General features: G+C 43.7%; 2 protein-coding genes across 2 annotated transcripts in view; one reads left to right on the top strand and one right to left on the bottom strand.

Moving 5' to 3' along the window:
- LOC144684778 (CD81 antigen-like) overlaps positions 1-20,198 on the top strand; it is a 76,940-nt gene extending 56,742 nt beyond the window's left edge. The window contains exons 4-8 of the mRNA XM_078548987.1: positions 9,013-9,087; positions 9,957-10,073; positions 11,580-11,666; positions 16,746-16,832; positions 18,020-20,198. Coding sequence (XP_078405113.1) covers positions 9,013-9,087; positions 9,957-10,073; positions 11,580-11,666; positions 16,746-16,832; positions 18,020-18,082 — 429 coding nt within the window. The 3' untranslated portion in view covers positions 18,083-20,198. The remainder of the gene's footprint in view (positions 1-9,012; positions 9,088-9,956; positions 10,074-11,579; positions 11,667-16,745; positions 16,833-18,019) is intronic.
- Positions 20,199-20,925: 727 nt separating this feature from the next.
- The window catches only part of sigirr (single immunoglobulin and toll-interleukin 1 receptor (TIR) domain), a 46,504-nt gene continuing 41,161 nt past the window's right edge, over positions 20,926-26,268 (bottom strand). Inside the window, exon 10 of the mRNA XM_078548983.1 lies at positions 20,926-23,682. Within this exon, the coding sequence (XP_078405109.1) occupies positions 23,576-23,682 (107 nt within the window). The 3' untranslated portion in view covers positions 20,926-23,575. The remainder of the gene's footprint in view (positions 23,683-26,268) is intronic.

Below are 26,268 nucleotides of genomic sequence, written 5' to 3'. Positions count from 1 at the left end.
TGTGCAACAAGTAGCAGATGGAGTATAATGTGGGGAAATGTGAGCTGTTCCACTTTTTGGCAGGAAGAATAGAAAAGCAGGATGTTATTTAAATGGAGAAAGACTGACAAATGCTGAAGTACAGAGGGATTTGTGTGCCTTGTACATGAATCACAAAGCTACAGCAAGTAATTAGAATGCAAATGGAATGTTGGTCTTTATTGCAGGGAGAATAGAGTATGAAAGTAGGGAAGTCTTGCTACAATTGTACAGGGCATTGCTGAGATTGCACATCGAGGTCTGTGTACAGTTTTGGTCGTCTTGCTTAAGGAGGGATATACTTGCGTTGAAAGTAGTTCAGAGAAGGTTCACTTGCTTACCTGGCAGGGGCGAGACCATGGTCATGGTCACCTTTGCATGTGTGTAAGTGTTTTTGTGGGTATTATTTGTTTTACTGGGGGGTTTCAGCAAAGGCTTCAACCTTTATGCCATTTGGTATTGGAAGCTCTTTTGTGATTGGTTGTTCTCCTTGAGGCTTCAGTGCCTAACATCGGGAACTTGGAGACGATGGCTGCAACCAGTTGAGCCCCAAACCAGGGGGTACGTAACATCATTAGGTTGGCAGTGAAAAGCAGCGAAGGAGGTACACTCATTGACTGCCCTCTTCATTAAGAGAATCCTGTGGATTTGAAGCTGCGGAGATCTATTGTCTGCCGGACTTCCCCAGCGCTGGATACTTAGATGTGACCTTCAAGAATGTTGCTGCCTGCATCAAGTTCCTGAAGGTGCTCAAGGAGAAGAGACCAGCCACAGCTGAGAATCCTTACGGCGGAGCCACTCTTTACTCTGCCATCGCAAAGGGACCGTGTGGTGACTCTGCACCTCCACAACCCCCATGTTACTGTCATTTATGTGCTCACCTTCCTCACCAGGTTGACAAGGTTGGGAACTGCCCTGAGGTCAAGGTTGCCTTTGGGATTTGGACCAGCAAATGCCAGGTCAAGGTGACACTCAAGATGGATGGTAAGGGAGAAATCCTCCACCCTTCCTCCATCTTCACTATTGGGGGAAGCCGTGGCTACCTTATCAATGCCGGGCAGCCCGTAGTTTCACTCATGGCAAATCTGAACATGTGGCGGCCAACTGTAGCACTGTTCTCTGCAAGGATTGCAAGCAGGAAGGGTACCAGACAAAGGACTGTAAACAGACTAAGTGCCGCAACCTGTGTGGCAGGGCAGGCCACTTCTACAAGACCTGCCCCAAATGTCGCCTCACTTAAGCACAGGGGCCAAACCAAGGAGGGGCAAGCAGATGAAATGGTGGGTGTCACTACCGTCAAGGAGACTTGCAAACCTCCACCCACCAAGGCCTCCAGCGAGCACAGTGGGACAAAGGAGGTCACAGAGACGAGAGGAAGGAAAAGATTGAGGCAGCAGACGGCCAAGCAACTGCACCCTTTTACGAACCTCTCGCTCCTCAGCAGAGCAAATTTAATGGAGGAGTAACCAGCAGATGATCAGCCGGGGGAGTGGCAGCTGGTGAAGACCAAAAAGAAGGGGCTAGGAAGGGACCAAGCCACTTCCCAGACAAGTAGCAAGAGGCGACTCCCATCCAACGTGGATAACAGGGACTGCTGCTCTTCGGATGAAGGGCAAGGGTGGCACCTACAGAGAAAGCAGCGAAGCTCTAGGGAGCAGGAGGAGATGACACCCGAGGTCCAGAACATTAGAAACACTGAAGATGCCAATGCATCTCAACTTCATCCTCCTCCTGAAAAGGCCAGTGCACCCCAGCCGCAGGAAGCTGGGAGCAGTGAAGCACTCCGCACCCCAGCTCTTGGAAGCCAGGAGCAGTAATGCCCCAGAGGGGGAATGGATCGGAGAGACTTCTCCAACAGAGAACAATTCAAACCTCGCTCTCGCACAAACCCCTTGATGTCACCTGAGTGGAACATCTCCAGCGATTCAGGACAGTTTCCTCAGCCCACCAAAAGTGAGAATTTGTGAACACTTATGGGTATGTAGGAGCAGACCAAAGGGTTGGAACTGTCAGAGACAACAGGCCTGGTAAGTGACAAAATACTTTAAAAATGGGGATACAGATTGTGTCCATTAGCGTGTGAAGCATTAAATCTACTGCGCAATGTGTTGTGACCTTGGATTACCTTGCCACGGTCAAAGCTGACCTGTTTCCATTGTTGATTCCAGAGATGCGGGGCTTGCCTTATGAGAAGAGATTGAGCAATTTAGGCCTATACTCGCTAGAGTTTAGAAGGATGAGAGGAGATCTAATTGAGATATATAAGTTGCTAAAGGGGATAGACAAAGTAGACATGGAGCCGATGTTTCCCCTTGTGGGACATTCTAGAACGAGAGGCCATAGTTTTAGGCTAAGGGGTGGTAGATTTAAATCAGAGATGAGGAGGAATTACTTTTCTCAAAGGGTCGTGAATCTGTGGAATTCACTACCTCAGAGTGCAGTGGATGCTGCGACGCTGAATAAATTTGAGGAGCTAGACGGATTTTTAATAAGCAAAGGGTTGAAATGTTATGGGGAGAGGGCGGGAAATTGGAGTTGAGGCCGAAGTGAGATCAGCCATGATCGTATTGAATGGCGGGGCAGGCTCGAAGGGCTGAATTGCCTACTCCTGCTCCTAAACATTATGTTTCTGCAGGAATGTGTGATACCGCACCTCAGCTCCTACAGGCAATGACCACGATGGTGGCCCCATGGGCCATCGATCTGATCAGGAGGAAATGACTCACGTTCCTCCAGCCTGGGTATTCTGCGGGGAGGGAACTTCACAATCTCCGAGGATAAGGAGGTGGTGGGCGGGTGCCTCCTCGTAGCAGACGTTTGTACAAGAATGCACCACTCCGGTTAATTAATGTATGTGCCCTGGCTCAAAACAGTGAGTGGCTGGTGGTCCTTCAGTTCCCACTGCTGTTGGCAACTTCCAGGTTGGTCATTCTGGGTGATGACTTCAACTGCATCAACGATGCAGCTGGACGATCCAGCAGGGCCGACAGCAGATTGGACGGCACATCCAGACTCCTGATGGAAACAGTAAAGGATGCCAAACTGCACAACGTCTTCAGCCCTGCAGATAGAGCATAGCGTAGACACACCTGGTCATGGCCAGATGGGTCCATGCGTTCCAGGATAGACTTCCTGTTGGTGTCCCTAAGCGTTCAGTCAGATCCACCGACATCAAGCCGGTGTTGTTCTCTGACCACTGCCTCCTACTGGCCGACTGTCACTTGCAGGAAGACTAGAGGGTTGGCAGGGGAACATGGCAGCTGAAAATGCAACTGCTGTGCCCAGAGAACATCGAGGAACTTGAGGAATTACCAAGATTGGAGAACGATGAAACCCCTCTGAGTCCCTGACATACTTGTGGGAAGCGATCAAGGAGAACATCAAGAAGTTTTTCATCTTTTAAAGGTGTCCAGAAGGCTAGAAAGGAACAGAGGGAAATATCCCGACTCCTGAAAAACATGCAGAACCTGCTCCGGCTACAGTCGATGGGGGTCGATGTCAAGGAGGAACTCCAAGAGGTGAAGAGCCAGCAAGCCTCGCTGTTTGCCTCTCAGGCCTCCAAGATCGTCATCCGGTCCAGAGTCCGCTCCGTGGAACTGGATGTAACGTGTTCATGTTTCTTCTTCCAAAAGGTACACTGAGAGCTCTGTGATCAGCAGCCTGATGGAAGAGGACAGCCCAGTAAAGTCATCGCAGTCCGACATTTTGAGGATCAGCAAATCCTTTTATGCCAGATTGTATGACATGAAGCCCACAGACAGCACAGCTTCCCACTCCTTCCTGTCCTCTATCAGGGAGGCCGTACATGGGACAGTCTAACAAACTGCTCATTCCTGATGAACTCACTAAGGCCCTTGAGTCCTTTGAGAAGAGTAAAACTCCCAGAAGTGACGGCTTACCGGCGGAGTTGTATTCGGCTCTGCTGGACTGGATCGACCCAGACCTGCTGGAAGTGTACGAGAGTATGCTTCTGGCCGGCAGCATGGCAGAATCCATGAGGAAAGGCATCATCACCCTCATTTGCAAGCGGAAGGGGGAAAGGGAGGAAACTTGAAATTGGCAACCCATTTCACTGTTGAATGTGGACTGTAAGATTCTCTCTAAGGTCATTGCCAATCAGGTCAAGTCCGCTCTGAAGTTGATTCACCCTGACTAGGCCTGCACCTGTACCTGGCAGGAAGATCTCTGACAGCCTCACACTACTCAGGGATACGATTAACTGTGTATGGGACAGGGATGTGGACACCTGCCTCATCAGCCTGGACCAGGAGAAGGCCTCTGACAGAGTATCGCACACCTACATGGTGGATGTTCTCCCCAAAATGGGGTTTGGGGAGGGAATACACAATCGGATCCAACTGCTCTACACTAACATCTGTAGCGCAGTTTCAATCAATGGGTGGGAACCAGAAAGCTTTCAGAATTAAATCGAGTCAGGCAGGGCTGCCCACTCTCCCATGCCGTGTTTGTGTGTTGCATAAAACCCTTTGCTGAGTCCATCAGGAAGGATCCAGGCATAAGAGGAGTGGTGATCCCAGGCAGTGAAGGCACTCTGGTCAAAGCCTCCCTTTACATGGCCGATGTCACCATCTTCTGTTCGGATCCACTGTCGGTGCGCAGACTGATCAACATCTGCAACCAGTTCAAACTGGCCTCGGGAGCCAAGGTAAATTGTGGCAAGAGCGAGACCATGTTCTTTGGGAACTGGGATGACCGATCCTTTGTCCCCTTCAGCGTCAGGTCAGACGGCCTGAAGGTGCTGGTGATATGGTTCGGAGGGACCAGGGTATGCGTTAGAAACGGGAAGGAGTGAGTGACAATGGTGAAGAGGAAACTGGACATGTGGAAGTGATGCTCCCTCTCCATTGTGGATAAGAACCTGGTCCTCAGGTGTGAAGCACTTTTGGTGTTGCTGTATTGGCCCATTCCTCACTCCTGCGCTGTGGTGATCATCCGAGCCATCTTTCGCTTTATCTGGAGGTCGAAAGTGGACCATGTTCGCAGGGACACGATGTACAAACCTCTGGATAAAGGGGGATAAAATGTGCCCAACATCACCCTCATCCTGAAGGCCACCTTTGTGTGTGGCTGCATCAAGCTGTGCATAGACCCTTTGTACACAGACATCAAGTGTCGCTGTGTGCGGAGGTTCTATCGAACCGGTGTTGTGAAGGATGGGTCTGGCCACGCTGCTGTGGAACGCTCCAAGTAGTTGGACCGTGCTGTACTACCTGTCCCTCGTGGAAAAAATTATGCAGCGAAACACCTTTGACCACAAGTCCATCAGGCAGCGGTCGGCATGTAACGTCCTAAAGGTCCTGCGGGAAAAGGAAATGGTGGATCCTGTTGGATGGCTCCCCAAGCAGACTTTCAGTCATTTGGCAGAATGCCTCATCACCAGAACTTTCCAACAAGTATCAAGACGTAGCTTGGCTGGTGGTGAGAGAGGCCCTACCCACCAGATCCTTCCTACATATGGCAGGAGTCTTTCTCTTCCCCCCGGCTCCTCTGCATGTTGCCCTTGAAGTGGCTGTGGTGGGGAAGAGACTATTGTCCACCTCCTTGTGGAATGTGCCTTTACAAAGAAGGCCTGGAGAGAGATTCAGTGGTTTTTTGTCGCGGTTCATCCCGAGCAGCTCCGTGACACAGGACTTTGTGCTCTATGGGCTGTTCGCAGAGACACACATCGAGACAAACATTGACTGCAGCTGAAGGATCACCACCTTGATGAAAGACGCTCTTTGGTCTGCCCGAAATTTGTTGGTCCTCCAGTGCAAACAGTTGTCCCTGGTTGAGTGTTGCAGACTGGCACATTCCAAGGTCCAGGACTATGTGCTGAGGGACGCACTAAAGCTTGGGGCAGCCATCACAAAGGCGCAATGAGGAAAGGTCGCTGTCTAAGACCTTTCTGCCATAGTGCATCGAGAAGCTGGGAATTGTATAGACCCCTCGGGTAGTATGACTCTAAGTATATGCAGTGAATATTACAGGTATCACAAAGCACCTCTGAGTGCAACGTGATCTATGTAGACAACTTAAATACCATTGCTCTGTCTGTTATGACCATTTTGAAATGCCTGTAATGTTCATTGATTGTATTGAAGTACCTTGGCACAACATGACCTATGTGGAAAACTTGAATACTATTGCACTTGTTGTGATGGCCGTTTTGAAATTTTTTGTAATGTTCTTTCAGATATTTTATGAATAAAGTAGATTTTTGCAAAAAGAAAGCTCAGCGAAGGTTCACTAGGCTGATTCCTAGGCTGAAGGGGCTGTCTTATGAGGAAAGGTTAAGCAGGTTAGGCCTTTACTCATTGGTGTTTAGAAAAGTGAGAGGCGATCCAATTAAAAGATAAGATTCTGGGGGGCTTGACAGGGTAGATGCTAGGCGTATCTTCTTTTGTGGGGGCGTGGGGGTATAGAACCAGGAGGCACAGTTTCAAAAAAAGGGGTCTTCACAGTGAGCAGCAGAGGCTGGGTCATTGAATACATTCAAAACTGAGCTGGACAATTTTTGACAAGTGAGTCTGTTATGAGAGCAGGCAGGAATCTGATCACCCATGATCATCTTGAATGGCAGAGCATGCTTGAGGGGCTGAATGGCCTTCTATTTCTTATGATCTTAGTTAAAATCTCAAAAGACAAAGATTTATCAAACAGTATATATAAGGAACTACCAGTGGATGTATTATTTTTGGATTTTCAAAAAGCATTCAATAGGATGCCATTCAAGAGGTTCTTACACAAAATTAGAACTTGTGGGGTTGGAGATAAATTGGCATGGGTTATGGATTGGTTTACTGGGTGGAAAGCAAGGAGAGAGCAGTTCATTTTTGAGTTGCCAGGTTATACTGTTTGGGATACTGCAAAGATGAATAGACCATAAGATGTAGGAGCAGAAGTAGGCCATTCATACTTGGGCTTCAGTTATTTATATTTGGTTGTCCCCTCATCTAAGTCATTGATATAGATTGTATTGTCAGCAAAATTGAATATATTACAAAGTTAGATGGGAAAGCTAGCAGTAAAGAGAGCACAACAAAGCTGCAAAGGTTAATGAGTGGCAAAAGAATGTGGCAGATGGAATATAATGTGAAGAAGTGTGAAGTTACCCACTTTGGTAAGAAAAATAGAAAGCAAAATATTTTCTAAATGGCGAGTAGCTAGGAAATGGTATTCAGTAGGACCTGGGTATTATTGTACACAAGTCACAAAATTAATCTCCTTACCTAAGGAAGGATATAGGTGCCTTAGAGGAAATGTATTGAAGGTTCACTAGACTGAGTCTTGGAATGAGGAAATTGCCATATGAGCAGAAATTGATTTTTGCACTCGTGCCTATACTAGCCTAACTAGTTAATCATAACTAGTGCATCTCCAGCAATGACTACTTTTCCTGTTCCCATTCTATTAACATCGGAACCCCATGTTGTCACAAATTTAAAATTCTTGTCCTCAGCTTTGCACTTCCAATCTTTTAACCTCCTCCGGCCCTGCAAATCCACACTTCATTTCCACCTCTCCATTTCTTTGGATGCAGCCTTTTTTTTCTTTGCATCCTCCTTCCCTTCACCCAGCATTGACGGCTGTGATTTCCTCTGTCTTATGCTGTGGAATCCCCTCTCTGCTACTCCACCTTCCCCTCAGCCTTCAAGTTTCTCCTTAAAACCCAGCTCTTTAAACTTTTCATCACCCACCCCACTGACTTAGTGGCCATTTTTTTTGATTAAGCCTCTATGAAGGGCCTTGAGTTTTCCTGCAGTAAAGGTGCTGTAAAAGGACAAGTGTTTTATGTTGTTAATAAACCACACACAATCCATCAAACCATTGAGCAAACATGCTGTGCACTCGTGGGAATACACACGTATGCTTTGTGTGTGTATTGCCTCTACACCTTGTTACGAGGATGGAAGTGAGACACCAAAGTGTGACTAGTTTTGAGGCTCAAGTTGCATTGTTGAGGTCTTGTGCCTTTCTATGATGCGAATCTCTCTGTTATGAGAAAGGTGTCTCCAGCCCAGCACTAGCAGTTTTGTGGTGCTTAGAAAGAGCAGCTGGCTAGTTTCTGTGGTGTTAAGTCTGCATAGTTCTGAGTGTCTTGTAGCACACGCTGCTCACCAATGCTAGTCATTGGAACCAAAACCGAAATCCTGGAAACCTCTTGCAGCGTTTGAAATGAAGTATTTCATTCCCCAGCTCTTAACATACATTCATGCAGATATATAGTATAGGAATCCGCATCAAAGCAATAGACTTAACATTGGTTTTCAGTCTCACTTTTGCACACTTGGCGATTGTTTAATAGACAGCTGAGGTACTCATTTGATTGGGCGGAACCATCATAAATAAAATTAGATGAGTATTCTATATGTAGCTAGGACCGCAAAGCCATCTTTATGGTCTACTGATCTGCTCTGAGTGCTTTATCCAGTAGAATTCATCAACCAAGAGATGGAGCCACCTCACAAGGAGGTGTGAAAATGCATTTTGAGGTCCAGGAGGAGCAGGAGTTCAAAAGTAACCATTTTCTTGGCCCACTCTGTAGTTGCCAATCTTCATTCTTTCCTAACTTCTATTACCTTCAGTCCCCTAATTCTGCTGCATCCTCCTCCTCCATTCTACTTGTCTCCTGGATCATGAGTCCTCTGACTATACCCTTCATTACAATCTTCCTCACTTCATACTGCAGTTTGTGGTAGAAACTTTAACCACCTTGATCCAATTGTCTGGAATGTCATCCCGAGTTCTTCCACTTCTTAGTTCACCTTTCCACTATGACCGTGTCCATTCTCCTTTTTCCATTGTGAAGAGCCTTGGTGTATTTTTTATGTTAATAGCACTCTGCAGGCTCATTGATTCTGTTGGGTTGGTTGTAATAAGCAGATATGATTGAAAGCTTGTAGCTTATCTGTGCCATGCAAAGGGTGCTGCGCAGGTGTTAGTAACCAGAGCTGCATTAATGTTGTGTTCTCTTTTTTTTTTCTCTTTCAGTTCTTCGCTTGTCTGATAATCCTATTTGCTTGTGAGGTGGCAGCTGGCATCTGGGGATTCGTAAACAAAGATGAGGTTAGTATTCTCAAACGCTCAGCCTTCTGAATGTCCAAAGTGAAGCAGTACTGTGATTGGAGAAGTGGGGTGGGAATTACTGAACCTTTTTCTGGGTGGGCTGAGTATAGAGAACTATCAGGCCTACGATTTGGGGAGGAAGGAGGTTACAAGATCTTGTATTGGGGAGAAGGGATGGGCACTACCAGACCTTATACTGGGGGAGGGGGAAGAATTATCACAATGTATACTGCAGGGAGACTATCAAGTCATGTATTAATGAGGAACCTTGAAAATTTGAACGTTAAGGAGCAGGACTGCTGGACCTTGTATTGGGTGAAAGGTGGGGATAGCAGATCTTAAATGAAAGCTAACTATAAAGTATACAGTTCCTTAGTGGGATTGGGGGCTATTGGATAGTATACTTGTAGAGGAGGAACTGTACTGGGAGATGAGAGGCAGGATGAGGGGAACAGGAAGTGCTGTAGACAACTGGCACTCACTGTCCAGCCTTGTGCTGACTAGTTGAGATACCAGAGAGTTACCACCAGCACTTTTGGAATTTACTCCACTAAGGCTTAGCGCCTACAGGAAAGAGAAGTAACCATGGGAATAATGACATGGAATCTCCTGAATGATGTGGCCAGGCAGCAGTAAGAGTAATGGGAGTACAGATCCTCTCAGTAAAACAAAAGGCTGGAAATTAATAATATATCTTTGAAAAATGTGTTAGAGTCTCCTGAGTAGCAGCAGCTGTGGCATTTTGGGTGGAGGGGATTGGAGCCGGGGTCTTCTGTGCATTCTCTTGTGAGCTCTTCCAACGCCCCCCCCACAAAGCATCTTTCACTTGTTTAACCTGTGTGGGGCTAAACATTTTATTTTTCACACAGGTAGCTAAGGAGATGAAAGCGTTCTATGACCAAGCCTCCACTGCTTATCTTACACCATTGCAAAACCCAGAGAAGAAGGAGCAGGCTAAAGCTGTATTGATTGCAATGCATAGGGCGGTGAGACACTGATATATTCTCAATTATGCTCCATAATTTGAAGGAGTTCTGGGTGTGAATGAGCATTACTCTGTGACCTACTGTTGGCTTTGGATGTGTGTTGCAGGGGAGTCTTTGATCTGGCCGTTTCTGCCTGTGCCTAGAATTTCCATCGGGTTTCTCCAGTGGGAGATCAGGGGAGAGAATCATTCCCACCTCCCTCCCCCTGGCTCCCAAGACCCAGGGCAATCGGGTGAATGGTGAAAAACAGCAGTTTGTCATTTCTGTTGAATTTGTGTCAAACTTGTGCCAAGGTTACAGAAAAGCCTGTGGAAATTTCTTGTTTGTTTTAATTTTTATTCAGATTGGAAAGCTGCTGTATCTGCCCATTTTGCTTCTCTCAGTGGAGGAGGGAGGAGATTCCACAATGCTTCCACTGTTTCTACAAAGTTGTTTTGGTCCAGTAGGAGTGGAGTTGGGGGGGGCGGGGGGTGGGGGAAGGTCATGTCACTTAGTGTTGGATGGGAATTCAATGACATCACTTCTAATAGAGTGAAAGGGAAGTCATGTTGTGCTGATTAAAATAAATTAGGGAATTGCATGAGAAGGATCTGGGGCTTCTGATTGGCCTTACAATATGGCTGAGATAATGCATTCACTTTGTATCACCAGGAGCTGAGCAGAGGTTTGCACCCTTCTGCCAATCCTGAGATGTGGAGGTAACGCAGTAGATTACATGGTTCCTGTGAAAGGGTTTTTTGCTATTTAGGAGGGGGTATGCCATGTTATGCCTCTGGGGTGGGGAGGGATGGGGAAATGAGGAAAATGTGCAAGGTAAATAAAAAGGAAGATGTTAATGGCGCAACAAAGGTTTTTCTTGTTCCTGTGCCTATGGTGCATTGAATTTGGTGAATAAGTGAAAATCAGTTAGAGAGAACTCATCCCTAAGAGAGCCTGCATGATTTTTCAACTGTTGTTTTGAATGGACAGAAAATCTTTAACAGGTCCCTATCTGATATACCTGTGTTCAGTGCATCAAGTGGTCTAGAAAAAGGAAGATCTTCTGCGGATACTCTAGGTGGTGGGGGTTACCTATCTAATGCTGCAAATAATGGATACAAGCTCCTGGGAAGGTGGTGGTGTTTTGTTATGGTGGAGATGCTGATATTCACAGCTCTACTTGCAATGTTGCAGGTCCAGCCACCTGAGATGATGATAGTAATGCCTAGTTGGTATGCTTGTCCCTGTTTAAACTGCCAGTCAAGGTGACATAACCTATTGGACTGGTGAACAAATGCAACATGCCTTCATCTGTCTTGTTAGTATTTGTGGGTCTGTTAGCCTTTCTATTCTGAGCCAGTGGGGTGTTGTCAGTTTAGCACTGCTGTATCACCCTTATCTGAGTTGGAAGGCTTGTAGGATCATTAATACTTATCTCGTTCTGTTGCTATTAGTTACCATATCAAGGTTAGCTTATCTTCCAGCTTGCTTTATATTTTTCCTCTATCCCCACCCCCTCTCTTTCAGCTGGACTGCTGTGGATCCAACTTTGTGACCAAGTTTTTGTCAAATGAGCTCTGCCCCAAACCGACGGGAGTGGGTTTACTGACCAAAGTAAGTAAGATTTATTCTTTTGGTGTTCTCTCCTCTAACTGATCACTGGTTTGAAGTCCTGTTTCATTTTTACTGAAACTCCCAGGAGGCGCTTCCTGAGTCACCTGGCGGTTTAAACACTAGGCTATACAGATGTGATGCTGGTCCATACTGTTAGCTGTTCAGTTGGGGTAGCATCTGTGGTGTTATAATCAACCTCTGTGTTCCTAGGCTAAGGAGGGCAAACAGACCAGAGGTCCTATTCCCAATGGCTGTTAAATGACATTCTTCTGGCAAATACCCAGATGTTGGAAGAGTTTAGGATGAGGATGGAGTGTGATGCTACCCATCATGACTAGCTTGCTCACGTGCTCTGTTCAGGTCCACAAGCAAATGGGCAATTGGCAAAGGTACCTGTGAGGGTATGTTTGTGCCTGTGCAACTGTATCCCAGTAGAAGTCAATGCCTTAAGAAGTGGCGAGGTGAAAAGTGGGGCAAAAATGTATTTTTGAAATAAAATAATTTCCAGTTCCCATTTTCCAAAAAAATATATTTTTGGGAGGTTGTTAGGGGTGGAAATTACATTTTCTGCATAAAAAAGATGCCTGACAATTAAGTGATGCACAAACCTGGAAAGAAGAGGTTTCCCACCTAATTTGCTTCATCTCTTGTTGCTTATTATGCCCATGGTTATAACCTGAAACCCAGAAAAGAGAACATTGCTTTCTACCAACTGTCAGAACCTGGTTATCCATTTTTTAATGTTCCTGTTAAAAGCTCAATGGCTCCACCAGCTGGCAGCTGACTTTAATGATACAATATGAGAACAAGGTGTAGGCCGATCCCCCTTGGCGAATCCAACCAGAAAGACCCCAAAGTTACCCTACCTCCCCTCACCAAAGCTTCCAACAGTTTCGTAAATGCGTGTGTACTTGGAAGTGAAAATCATCTGATCAAATTTTTATTGTAAAATCTTCGCAGGGAAAAGTTAAATATATTTAAGAAAAATTATTTCAATCCATTTAAGCAAAGACCCTTTCATCTTCCAGCCCTCCTATCTGGACTTCTATGTTTTTGATGCCTGTTACTTTTTCATTACTAATGTCCCTGACAGTCTGTCACTGGTTTCATGTCCAGCTTCACCCTGTCAGTACTGTTTAATACTTTTTGTACCTCCCCATGAGGTTTTGAGACCCTATCTCCTCCACCGCCCCCCCCACCCCCCTGCCCAATTATTCCCTTCTGGCTAGTTCAAGGCATTGGCTGTTGCTGACTGGGCCAGCATTTATTGCCCATCCCTAATTGCCCTTGAGAAGGTGGTGCTGAGCTGCCTTCTTGAACCACTGCAGTCCATGTGGTGCAGGTACACCCACAGTGCTGTTAGGAAGGGAGTTCCAGGATTTTGACCCGGCAACGGTGAAGGAACGGTAACATAGTTCCAAGTCAGGATGTGAGAGCCTTGGAGGGGAACTTCCAGGTGGTGGTATTCCCATGTGCCTGCTGGCCTTGGCTCAGTGGTAGTGTTCCCACCTGAGTCAGAACATCATGGGTTAAAGCACCAGTCCAGGACTTGAGTACATAACCTAGTCTGACACTTCAGTGCAGAATTGAAGGACTGTGCGCTGCATTGTCAAATGCCATATTTTGGATGAAGTTATTTGAGGTCTTATCAGCTTATTCAGGTGGGCATTAAAGCTCCCAGGGCATTATTTGCAGAAGTTTGGTCAGAAGAGTATTTATTCCTCCAATTACATGAGAATCAGATGGGCCAAGAATTCAGCGCAGTGGTGATACTGGCTCCAGATGTCATACATTGGACAGTCGTGTGCTCCAATCTTCCAGTGCTGAACTTGCACAACATTTCTGGGGAATGGATTTGAATAAGATGCACTGTGGCCAGTGACCAAAATAAAATCCCACTGCCATGTGACATTCCTCCAACACAGTAGTCCGACTAGAGAGGCAGGCTGGGTGAAGGGTCGTCTAGGGGAAAAGCAAGATAGGTGTGAATGTTACCAAGAGAAAACCAGTAATGGACTACCCATAGTGAGTATAATAGAAGATGCCAAAGGAGCTTGCAGGGTCGATTAGAGCAGTAAAAGGAGGAGTAATAGGGAATTGTGATTGGTGGAAGAAATAATGAAGGACAAAAATATAAACTTGCTGAGAAGAATGAATGAACTTTACACAGCATTGTTCACATCCTTAGGATGGGCAAAGCACTCAACCAATGAATTATTGCGGAGGAGTAATCACTATTATGTAGGCAAATGCAGCAGCCATTTTGCACACAAGACATCACAAACAGCAAATAAGATGACTGACCAGATAAAGGCTGAGAGTTTCCTGGTGGTTTGCACCATTGTAATGGTGCACCTATGTCACTGGACCCAATTTACAACACCCAAAACTGGGAAATTATGGCATCAGTACTTTCAACAATCTGGTCTGACCCAGTAGTGTTTAAAGTTGATGGTTCAAACTGTAAACAAGTGCATATTCAAATTGGAGAAAGATAGTTTAACTTGAGGGTAGATTTTTCGTTAATTAGCTGGAGCAGTGATCCTGTCGCCCTCCAGTTGAGGTTATAGAAGCAGTATGGAACCAGCCTTCATTTCTTCAAAGATTAATCTAAGTGCTTTTACTGATTTGCTACTTAGTTTGAAATAAGATGTAAATGGACACTTTCTAGTCACTGACTACATTTTTAATGTAGCAGATCAACTATTCCAATTACAAATGTTTAAAAAGTCATTTTCAAATGTTTACGGCTTAAGGACTGGCAACCTGTTTTACCCTACCCCTCAGATCGATTTCTGCTTTGTACCATTGATCCTAGACATGGTCATAACTACATCACTGAATAATAAAAAGCACCTTATGAGCAGCAATTAATTTAAACAGTAAGTAAGATCCCTGTGATTCCATTAAATATACAATGTCAGCACCATTCTGCAAACAGCCCAAGTGGCAGCAGCGATCACAACAGCATTAATTCCAAAGCAAATCCAATCGTGTAATTGATTTTAAGGGTGGGTGGGGTGCAGGTAGAAAGCTAAGATAATTAGCTGTTCAACTTTTGAAGTGAGGGAGCACCAGAACAGCACAAGTCTCTGGAAATTATGGATTTGTTGAAAGTACTAATGCCATAATTTCCCAGCTTTGGGTGTTGTAAATTGGGACCAGTGACATAGGTACACCATTACAGTGGCGCAAACCACCAGGAAACTCTCGGCCTTTATCTGGTCAGTCAATCTTATTTGCTGTTTGTGATGTCTTGTGTGCAAAACGGCTGCTGCATTTGCCTACATAATAGTGATTACTCTTCCGCAATAATTCATTGGTTGAGTGCTTTGCCCATCCTAAGGATGTGAACAATGCTGTGTAAAGTTTATTCATCTCAGCAAGTTTATGTTTTTGTCCTTCATTATTTCTTCCACCAATCAAAATTCCCTATTACTCCTCCTTTTACTGCTCTAATTGACCCTGCAAGCTCCTTTGGCATCTTCTATTATACTCACCATGGGTAGTCCATAGCTGGTTTTCTCTTGGTAACACTCACACCTATCTTCCTTTTCCCCTAGATGACCCTTCACCCAACCTGCTGTTCTAGTTAATCTTTACAGATTCCTTCCCTCTCACTTGTGTCCCAGTGCTCCTCCATCCCTGGTGGATCAGTGCCCAGCTCCATAGTACCTACTGGAATGTTCACTCCTTACCCACATGTGTGTCAATTCTAAACTGAAGTTACTTAATTTTAATTCTCCTCTTTCTGACTATCTACCACATTAAACATTCAGTATCCATAAACTCCAATGTACAACTGCCTGTCCTGCATAAAGTCTCATTGTTCCATCACCTTCACCCTTGCTGACCTACACTGGCTCTGTGTATCCCAGCTTTAATTCCACCCTCTGGAACCCGCTTCCTTTTACCTCTCTGTTCCACTCACTTTTTCACGTTGCACCTTTCACATTCAACATGTCCCAAAGTACTTTTGCAGTGTAGTCACTATTCTAATATATGAAATGCAACAGTCAATTTTCACATGGCAAGTCCCCAAAAACAGGAATGAAATAAATGACCAGTGATGTTAGTTGAGGGACAGATATTGGCCACAACACCAGGGCGAACTTTCCTGCTGCTCTTTAAAATTGTGCCTTGTGCCCAACTGAGAGGGTAGATAGGGCTTCAGTTTAAGGTCTTATCTGAAATCCAACACCTCTGACTGTGCAACTCACCCTTAGTACTGCACTGGAGTGTTGGTCTAGATTTTTGTTCTCCATCTCTGGGTTGGATTTGAACCCACAATCTGACTCGGGTGAGAGTGCTACAACTGACCCAAGGATGGCACCAAAAATGAGGTTCTCTAATGTTACCATCTAGCTCATTCCTTTGCACTGGTATCAGTGCTTTTTTGCCTTTCTCTACACTCCTTGATTCTTGTTTATGGTTATATTTTGTGGACAGGGCTGATCGGTTTACCCCAACCATGGCCTAACATAGTAAATTCAGAGGGTGACCATAGCAGAGCCCCAAACTGCGTTTTTTTTTTTGCTTTGATTTCCTACCATAAAAGCTGGAGTCAGTTTTCCTGCCTGCCCCAATTTGACATGAATTGTGATTCAACTAACCATCTCTCTTCAAGGCCATATAATGCTTGATGTGAGAAGTAGAGCAATATCACTTTGCTCTTGAAATTGCCACTTAGCCATGGGAACTTTATTATGAATTGAGTGCTGAAAGTGGAAATATGGCAGTTTTATCTCTGTGCATCACACATGTTGAGGTACAGGAATGTAATGGAGCTGACATTCCTGTACTGTACTCTCTAAATTTGTGACAAACAACCAGAAGTCCTGAGGGTTACAATTCTATTATGGGAAGTGAGAACAATTTGAGGTTGTGAATTAAGATCAGGACAAAATAATAAACCCTGTTGCTCCCTCAGTGCATTGATGACAATGTACTTCGGTTACTTGACAAATCAAATGATAGCTTTGAGGGTTATTTATAAGGTATCATAAGTTTCTAGTGAGTTGTAGTGACTGATGGCAAGCCTGACTAAAAATGCCTTGCTAATGTGATTTGCTTTATTAGGTGGACTGCGGCACACGGATTAACGAGCTCTTTACAGAGAAGCTGTACATCATCGGGATTGCTGCCGTCATTGTTGCAGTCATCATGGTATGATCCTTTAAGTCCCTAACAGCGGGAACCCCAGATAATGCAGGGATTCTTTTGCAGGGTAACTCACTTAACGTTTACTTTGTAAAGGATTGGAAGACAAATGGATTAAGTGGATGGCCTTTCATCTCTGGGTCCTGCATTTGAATCCAACCAAAAGCGACGGAGCATTGTCTCCCGTCCCTGTAAATCATAGCCTCTGTCAGCTGTAAGACTCCTACGTGAAAGAAGCTTGGACCACTTAATGTGATTTTTAATTGGTGCTGAATTGAGAGCAATGATATGGTATAAGCCCTCACCCATGGGCAGTGAATTAGAAAGCTTAGATCGCACGTTCTGACTCTTCTCCCCCTTGCACTAAATAATCGGGTGGTAGTGGGGCCAAACTAGCAGGTAATCAATCCAAGGTGGCCAAATTACTTGCCAGAAATCAGTGTGCCTTGTGCATACAAACTGAGTGGGGTCAAATGAGACAGTTAAGACCCTGCCACCATGTTCCCCTCCTGCCCACCTGATTTGCTACTAGCTCCTGCTCTTACCCGTCATGGCCTGGAAATGGCCAATATCAAATTAAAGGGATTGTCAGCTATAATTGGGGAAAGCTGGATTGGGGTTTAGATAATATTTTATGGCAGCTACTTGTGTTTTGAACCTTTAAAGGCTCTAAATCTAATTTGCTTGCTGCTGTAGGATCTGCAAAAAATACTTGAGTGCTGCTGTTTTCCACTCCAGTAGCTCCTACCCCTTCACTTTAAGGTGCTATTGTAGGCATTTCTCATTTGGCTCCACTGCCTAATTTCCTTTCTCCTAATTTAATGAGTTGGTAGTGCTTCCCACACTGGCGGTTCACTAACCATCATAATGAAGTTGAACCGATATGGTCAGGTCTGCTCAAATTGCACATAACTCCAAGATAACCAGATGTTAGAACACTTCACTGTGGAAGTAATCACTGCTGAGCCTGATTTTTATCCTGGCCCAATGTCTACATGTGCATTTTCCAGCAGGTTTGCTGGATAGCAATCGGGAATTTCTCTCTGACAGAGCCAAGATCAGTGAACTATGTGCAGACCAGGAATGTAAATGAATGTTTTGAAAATCTAGTGTCGATATTGTCTGGTAACTGATCAGGTCTTGAAATGGATCTTACAATATTTTTCCTTTAATGTCTCTCTTCTCAATTTCAGATCCTTGAGATGATTTTCAGCATGGTGCTATGCTGTGGGATCCGAAATGCATCTGTGTACTAGAGGGGCCCTGCTGCTGCCACCTCACAGGGACCTCAGTGAGCGCAGCTGAAAGAAAAGCTTTGTAGTGGAATAGATCCCGTCATAAGATGACCCCTAAACTAATCCTGTTCTCTGTGATGTTGCCACTTGTCACGCTCAGTTTTTAAAAAATATATATATTGTTTTTTTTATATATATATTATATAAAACCATCTTTCCTGGTATGACGGTTCTCCCTTGGTGCCTTGCAGCAGCTCTCAATGGAGAAATCAGTGTGCAGTTGGCATTTGATACCCACTCATCAGGTCTTCAAGTAAATTACCACCTCCATCCAACAGAGCTTTTATGCTGCAGCACAGTCACAATTTTTTATGTTTGGATATGAAGACTCTTTAAGAAAAAAAAATGGACACCCATTGTGCTGCAGGAGGGAGCTCAATGCTCCTTTTGATTTAAAGCCTCGGGTTGCTCAAACAGATGAATATAGATATATAGTAAAATAATTGGAATCCAATTTTTTTTTAAATTGACAGTTTTTTGTGACAACTGCACCAGCTGTGAACCGTATGCTCCCAGTGTGCACTCGATTTGTGTAGGCTTTCCAAAATGATTGTACTGATTTCAAAGTTTTGATCTTTCTTCCCATTGTACTGCAGGTACCTTTTAAAAATATATATGTATAATAACCAGTGCAGTGAGTAACTCATAATGATGGGGGCTGGTCACAGTTTGTACCTGGCCTAATACTTTTTTATTTCTAGTGTACCATTTATTCATTTATATAAATGTAGCTCTGAATGAACTTGAGGAAACTGGACCATGCCCCCCCCATGCTCTCCTGCATTTTAATGTCTTGTGTATCAGTGTAAACTAAAAGTAGATCATCCTGTATCATTTCAGGCGATTTTTTTTTCACTTTTTATATCAGGGTTTCAGATACCTTGGGGTCTATCTGCTTAAAGCCCAGCCTGTGTCTTTTGGGATGCCTTTGACTTTGACAAGATCTTTCTTGTTATCTGGTGGTTTGAGAAATTGCTTGTGTATAAGCTCTGATGCCTTGCTTTTTCAGCTTAAGTCAGATTGCAGTTTTTTCAGTCTTGTGCTTTTACTGTGAAATGCTGTTGATTGTGGCATTCTAACCTAAAGACACCTAAAGAGAATTACTAAAAACAAATCTGGGCACCTTTACTTTTATAATCCATTTACACACTCTGACCATTTGAGCACCGGTAAGATGTTGCTACAGGAACATTAAGCTGTGGTCTCTGCCAGAGTCGACATGGGAACAGAATCTGAAACCTGCCTCTCACTAAAGCTTCTACATAATGTGCCTAGAATCATAAAACACTTCCTGCCAATGAGCTTCCTAAAAGTCGACAGAACAGTGCCTTTGTCTCCGTGTCAAAGCCAATTGTGGTTTGTCAGTTGATCGAACGGGTGGAAGGATGAGTAAACACAGGAGATGGATCATTACTGAGTCCATTTGCTACCCTGGGAAACATGTGCCATGGCAGTGCACTTAACAACTGCTACCCATGTTCAAAAGGAAAGCAATTGATTGGCTAGCAGGCAACTGTCCTGCTCCAGCCTCCATCCCCAGAAGTTTCTTGTGAATTAGGTGGGAGCCTCTATCATGTGAACAACTATCTTTGCCCACCTCCCCAATGCATGTAGAACACGTACAGTTTTTGTTTGGAAAGTGTAAGCACACCCGTCCAACATTAATGATTTTATACTTTGTCTTAAATCTGGTTCAATGTGTACTTACCAGCAGTGAGGTTGTCCCATTAATGCATTGAGTGATAATTTGTCTAATGTTCCAGTAAATTAAAAAAGGGACAATAAAAGAACAAGCATTTTCAATGACTGCCCTTCTGATTTAAGTTGGCAGTAGAAACATGGTCAGGCCTGTTATCACCCAGAGGAGTTCTGATGAAGTGCCCATTTGCTGCTTTACAGCAGTGATTTCAGAAGGGCTTTGCTGTTTTGATGTCCGAGATGGGTAGAACTATTGTATACATTGGGTTATACTACGTGTAATGTCCCGTATGTTTAGCATGTCTGCATCCAGCGGGTTTGTATACAACCTGCCTGTTCTGTGAATACGTTAACAATAAAGATCACTTCCTTTAACACAGCTATGACTCCAATATGTTTGTGCTGTGCCCTACAGACTTGCCCATTTACTTTCCCTGTCTGTTTTGTGCTCAAGGTGAGAAATGTTGGTGCTGGGGAATGGAGCATTTTCCCACTTCAGTATCAGAGTTGAGTTGGGTCACATGGATATGATGCCTCAACATGTACCTGCCCTAACCTCAAGAGCTTGTTATTGTCTGTCACATTTGTCAAATTCCTATCCTGTTACTACTGAGTGAGACTGTCAATTTAGTGCTGATTTAGAGGCTGCTTTGTATAAAGTGGGATTGAGACTTCAATCTAATTTTATGTAGAATCTTTGCAACCACTAAAGAGGAGGCTTTCACCACCCCAGTCTTCATTCTTAGAAAAGTTAACTTGAGCTGGGGGTCTAACACGAGCAGTTTTGTTATTTTTCCAGTTTATCTTCCTCTTGTGATGATGCAGTTCCAGAGACACTGGAGGTTCTGATATCTCAATCAACTGGACATTTTTCTTGTGAACCTAGAAAGATGATGGTGAATGCAACAATGGTGGAATTCACTGGACACAGACCAGTTGTGTCATCCAGATTCCTGGCCTTGCTGAGGTCAGCTAACTATGTACTTACCAGGGATTGAACCTAGCAGTTTTCTACTTGGTATGGCAGAGTACCATATTAAACAGTTATCCACCAGAAGAGCTTGTAGGTGGTACTCTTGAAGCAGCAGCATCCTAATTAAATGAGCAGCATGCAGGTAATTGCCTACTGGACATTGCTGAGTGCTGGTGTAGGAAAACCCTATTGTGTAGCATGCTGTTTGATGAGGCAGGAGAAGCTAGTTGTACTTGTAGGTGGAAGGGAATAATACTGGATCATTGTTCCAACAATAAGCCCTGGTATCAGCTTGTTGCAGCTAGATAGATGTGCAGTGTGTAGAAAGTTAGTGGTGATTAAAACCCTGAATTCTGGAAATCTGAATGGAAATGGGAGGTGCACAGCATCGAAAAAGGTGAACACTTAAGAATCATTCTATTAGACCTAATGTTGAGCACCATAGATGGCATGTGAGTATCTATCAGGAAGAAATGATCAATGTTGGTACACTTCTCATTGAAATGCTGATGGATATCTGCACTGGCATTTTGAGTTTATTTATAAGATGCACATGGAGCAAAACATTCCGCTACACATTTTTCCTACATTTGTGATGGAATACTCCACTTGGGTTGTTGGAGCTGCACTCATCCAGACAAGAAGCTTGACACTATCCAGGACAAAGCAGTCCGCTTGACTAGCACCACATCCACAAACATTTGCTCCCTCCATCACTGACGCACAGTGGCAGCAGTGTGTACCGTCTACAAGATTCACTGCATGAACTCAACAATCCTCCTTAAACAGCACCTTCCAAACCCCTGACCATTACCATCTAGAAGAACAAGGGCAGCAGACACATGGGAACGCCACCACCTGGAAGTTACCCTCCAAGCCACCCACCATCCTGACTTGGAAATAATATCGCTGTTCCTTCACTGTCGCTGGGTCCAAATCCTGGAACTCTCTCCCTAACAGCATATACCTCCACCACATGGACTGCAGTGGTTCAGAAAGGCAGCTCACCACCACCTTCTCAAGGGCAATTAGGTAAGGGCAATAAATGCTGGCTTAGCCAGTGACAGCAACACCCCATGAATGAATAAAATAAAAATTGGTTAATGCATGATGTAGGCAGCTTCATTCAATCCATCTAATTGGTTAGTTGTTGCATATAGCAGTGAGGAGCAAAGTCTGGGCTAAACCTGCCATTGTTCCAGCAGTAGCCCTATTGTGGTTGGTAGTGATTGCAGTCATAGGAACTGGAGTAGGGCATTTAGCTATGGTTACATAAGTTCATTTAGCTTCTCATGTCTGTTCCACCATTCAATGAGATCATGGCTGATCTGCAACTTAACTCTGTAAGCCCTGCCTTTGTCCTTTATCATTTTACTACCTTTGGCTGACAAAAATCTATCTTGGCTGCAATCTGTATGTAAACTACTTTGATTTCCTCTCCCCACACTTAATATGACTCTCTAGATCTGGGACTGAACTTAGCTAGCTTTCACATGTGATTTAAAATGGTATGAACAGATTATTTAACAATAGTGAGCCACACATGTTTTGCTGGATCCTGACCTCACCTGACATCCATATGATCCAGCAGGGGTCATTAAGGACAATGGTTCACTTCCTCAATGTTGCACTGAACTGTTAACCTACTTATGTGCATCAGTGTCTAGAAATGGAAATGTGTAATTCTACAAATTAAATGAAACAAAATTAATAATTTAGCTTTTTTCTTCAATCCTCAGTAACTCTTAGTCAAGTTATGTCACAATTTTTAGGCTGACTGCAATCTGCTGGTACTTCACTCCCACCACCCCGCTAGTGATCATTCTTGATATACAAGTCCAGACTAAGGAGCATGGTGGTTAGGAGAGGTTGAGTGCAGCAGAGTTGATTTTGATCCTCTCCAGCTGAGAACAGTGACTCTGGTTTCCCATCCTGGTCTGCTTAGATCTCCAAATCTGTTCAGCCTCATGCAATTTCCTCAGCTGTTATTCTAGCCATTTGAAGCATGACAGCATAAGCAATAAATTTATTCAATAGTTCAATCAGTTTTGAAATTGTTTCCTTTATATGCCTGCCCACTCAGCCTCTATTTCATTGAAATTAATGGATTTGCTGAGGTTTCTGAAAAATTCAGGAACTTCAGATCTAGCCCTGCTATGAAGTGTGAGTTTACATCTGTTTCCCTCCCCTCAATGAGCGTGGTCACTGACAACTTTAGTTTCCTCATTTTGCTCAGATCAGCCATGATTTATTTGTTCAGTGTTATTTCCAATAACACATTCTGTGACAACCTACTCATACTGCACCCCAGTGTTCCTCCTCTTACTAGTTAAAGGATTGTATTTTGTAAGAAAACAAAATCTCTAAAGAAATGAAGAGACAAAGCAGAGCTTGTTTGCTGCTGTTGCAGTGATTCCATCTCTTTATTGGATAATGCTGATGTGGGCAACCCAGGAAACTGAATTATCCCTTCACAAATATCAATGCTCCTACAGAATTAATGAATTATTTGAGTAATGCAAATACAGCAGAGATTAGAATAAACAAATAAACCATGCAGAAAATGCTGGTCAGTTAACAGCTGAGTAGGACAGCTTAATGCTTTGAAGAGTTTCATCTTGAGTTACTAGCTGAGCATTAGCCAGTCTTATCTTTATCTTTTTAGTTACTGATTGACCTGCTGTCCACTTCTAATGTTTTGTTATTTTATAAGTTCTGCAGAAATCACATCATAAAAGGCCTTGAAATCTTCCAAATCTATCTCCCCCATTTCTGTAAATCACTTATCCACATGTTGAATTCTGCATAGGCTGTGCCTTCCCAAACACAAAATGGATGTGACATCTTGCATCAAGTGGTGTAGTTCTGCATTTCTTCCACTGAATGGATTCTAATGAAGGAAAATTGTACATAATGCAACAGCCAGAAAAGAGAATCAGCAATAACAGTTACAAGAGTTTAAGACAATGCAGGAGGAAAATGGGACAGTGTTGAGGAACTACTGACTAGTAGTAAGGAGAGCACACAATGTAAGCTACAAATCTGACATAGTGTTGTGCTATAGTAGCTTCCTTTTCAGGCCCCATGTTAGAGTAATGTTTTATTTCTATTGTCAACAATGTAACAGGATGATACAAATCTATCATCTCAGCTGTCTGATGCCACCTTCCTCAAAAGCTTCACCTAATGTACCCAATTTTGTCACAGGAGAAACTTTCAAGGGTATGCAAACCAGAAGAGCAGAAGGGGCTCTCGAGCTGACCCACTACAAGAGCAGACCAGAGATGCTAGGAGAGCAAAGAAACCAGTGACCGCTCCATAACCGAGCTCCACTATCACCCGTAGACTTATGATGGTTCTGAAGAGTAAGCAGATGGAGTAACCCTATTCAATAATTCTACACGTCCTGGACTTCTGGATGGTGGTTTTCACCAAGCCAAGGGACTGATCCACCCAATGGTCCTGCAAGTTACTTGCACCACTTTGTGCCTCAAGTGGCAAAAGATAAGGAGTGTTGTTGGAAAATTGAACATAGATACTTGTAAAGAGAGAAGATGTACTTACACTGTGCTCAGTTATTTGTGACTAATAATTTGTGACCATTCAGGAAAAGGGGCACTTATTTCATACTGAATTTCTAAGGAGATAAGTGTCAAGGGAACTTGGCACAGACATCCAGAATTCTTTGTATCCAGCCACATAAAAATTTGTAACTTCAACAACTGATTACACTTTCATTACAATTTCCTTTCAGAAAGTTTCTGGACTTTACCAAAGAACCTTGCAATGGCATGAGTGCCATCCACTACACCTTGCATTTTGAGGAACCCAGCAACATCATAAAAACTATAGGGCTGTATCACACTGCCACCTGGCAGTCATGCCAAATTTGGCAAACTCCCCCGCTCTCTTAAAAATGGGGTCAGTGACAAGGTGAATCAGATGTTTCTCTTCATTAAAATCACTACATGCATGAGTGGGTTGCATTAGATGTTGCTACTGCAATGTTAATATTACACTAGTCCCTTGTGGCTTCTTGAAATGAGCTATACCAAAAACAACTCCCATTTATGTAGTGTTTCCAACGTAGTAAAATATCTTAAGCATTTTATAGGAGTGTTATTAAACATTTCTTGACACTGAGCCACGAGATTTTTGAACAGGCGAAAGAGGCAGATTTTAAGAAGAATCCTAAAGGAGAGAGAGAGAGATGGAAAGGCACAAAGGTTTAATAAAGGAATTCTAGAGCCTAGTGCCCAAACGCAGATGGATCTTTGCTGCAGGTTTTCATATCAAAGGTGGCACTGTCAAATGCTACCTCATGCTCCTCCATCCAGTGCTGCATCTCTTCCTTCTCCACTAAAACAACAAAGGAATGTCCATTGGGAACTCCATAATTGCAACTCAGAACTTCTTTCTTCATGTAGGGAAGTTGGGGGTGGAAAGAGCTGAATAAATATTTCCCAGTAGTCTAACTGGGCCTCAAGCTGCCATAAGTATGATCAGTGCTGTTGAGGTGAAAATCATAAGATCCTCCTCTAAAAGCCTTTTTTCCCCAATTCCTGTAATCCCTTCTCAAAGTTTCCTTTTGGTTTTAGACTCCAAAATAAAGGACGTAACAAGTCTTAGCTGATGCTGGCAACATTTATGGATCTTTTAACTTGCACCTCCTTTAACTTAATTAAGCTTGGGTTTTAGGTCCTCCTCATCTTAATGTGTTGTGATGACCACCCAGCAACATTGGCAAGCGGGGAAAGGCTACAGACTACATCAGAAGTACATTTATAGCTATTACAGGGTCGTAACCCAACAAACATCCACACCGTTCCATAATTTGCTTCAAAGTTAGTGCAAATTTGGGGCCAAGGTCTCGCATGAGGCCTTTTTAGAAAACTTCAGCCATATAGCATATGACTGAATGTACTAAAATAGATAGGAAGTCAGTTACCAGGCACAGAAAAGGTTATAGTAAATTTTTTGCTCAGATTGGAGAAGGGTTGGATAGCCCAGGGTATGTCAGTGCTGTGTCTACCTTCACTAGGAAACTCAATCTTAAAATTTGACAATGCAAAAGTAGGAGATTTGGCAAACAATAAAGAGAAAAGTAAACATTTACAGGATGACATAAATTAGCAGAATAAGCAGACAGGTGGAAGATGCAAGTTAATGTGGCTAAATGTGAGGTAATATATTTTGGGAGAAAGAAAAGGAATTGGAATACGAATTCAGTGGAAAGATGAAAGAAATGGATAGAGAGAGGAGACGGGTTCATTAACATAATTCCCTTAAAGTGAGAGTACAGGTAGATAAAGCAATTATAAAAAGCATTATTTTGGGTTCTACAAATAGAGACAGAGTAAATGAGGAAAAAAGTAATGATAACTTTGTACAAAACATTGTATACAACACAGCATTCTAATAGGAAGGACATTAAAGGTTTAGTGAACATACAGCAAAGATCCACCTAGATGATGCT

This window comes from Cetorhinus maximus, chromosome 9 (assembly GCF_964194155.1).
Source record: "Cetorhinus maximus chromosome 9, sCetMax3.hap1.1, whole genome shotgun sequence".
Taxonomy (NCBI): Eukaryota; Metazoa; Chordata; class Chondrichthyes; order Lamniformes; family Cetorhinidae; genus Cetorhinus; species Cetorhinus maximus.
The sequence above is the reverse complement of the archived record's forward strand: the minus strand, read 5'-3'. Positions and strand labels throughout refer to the sequence as shown.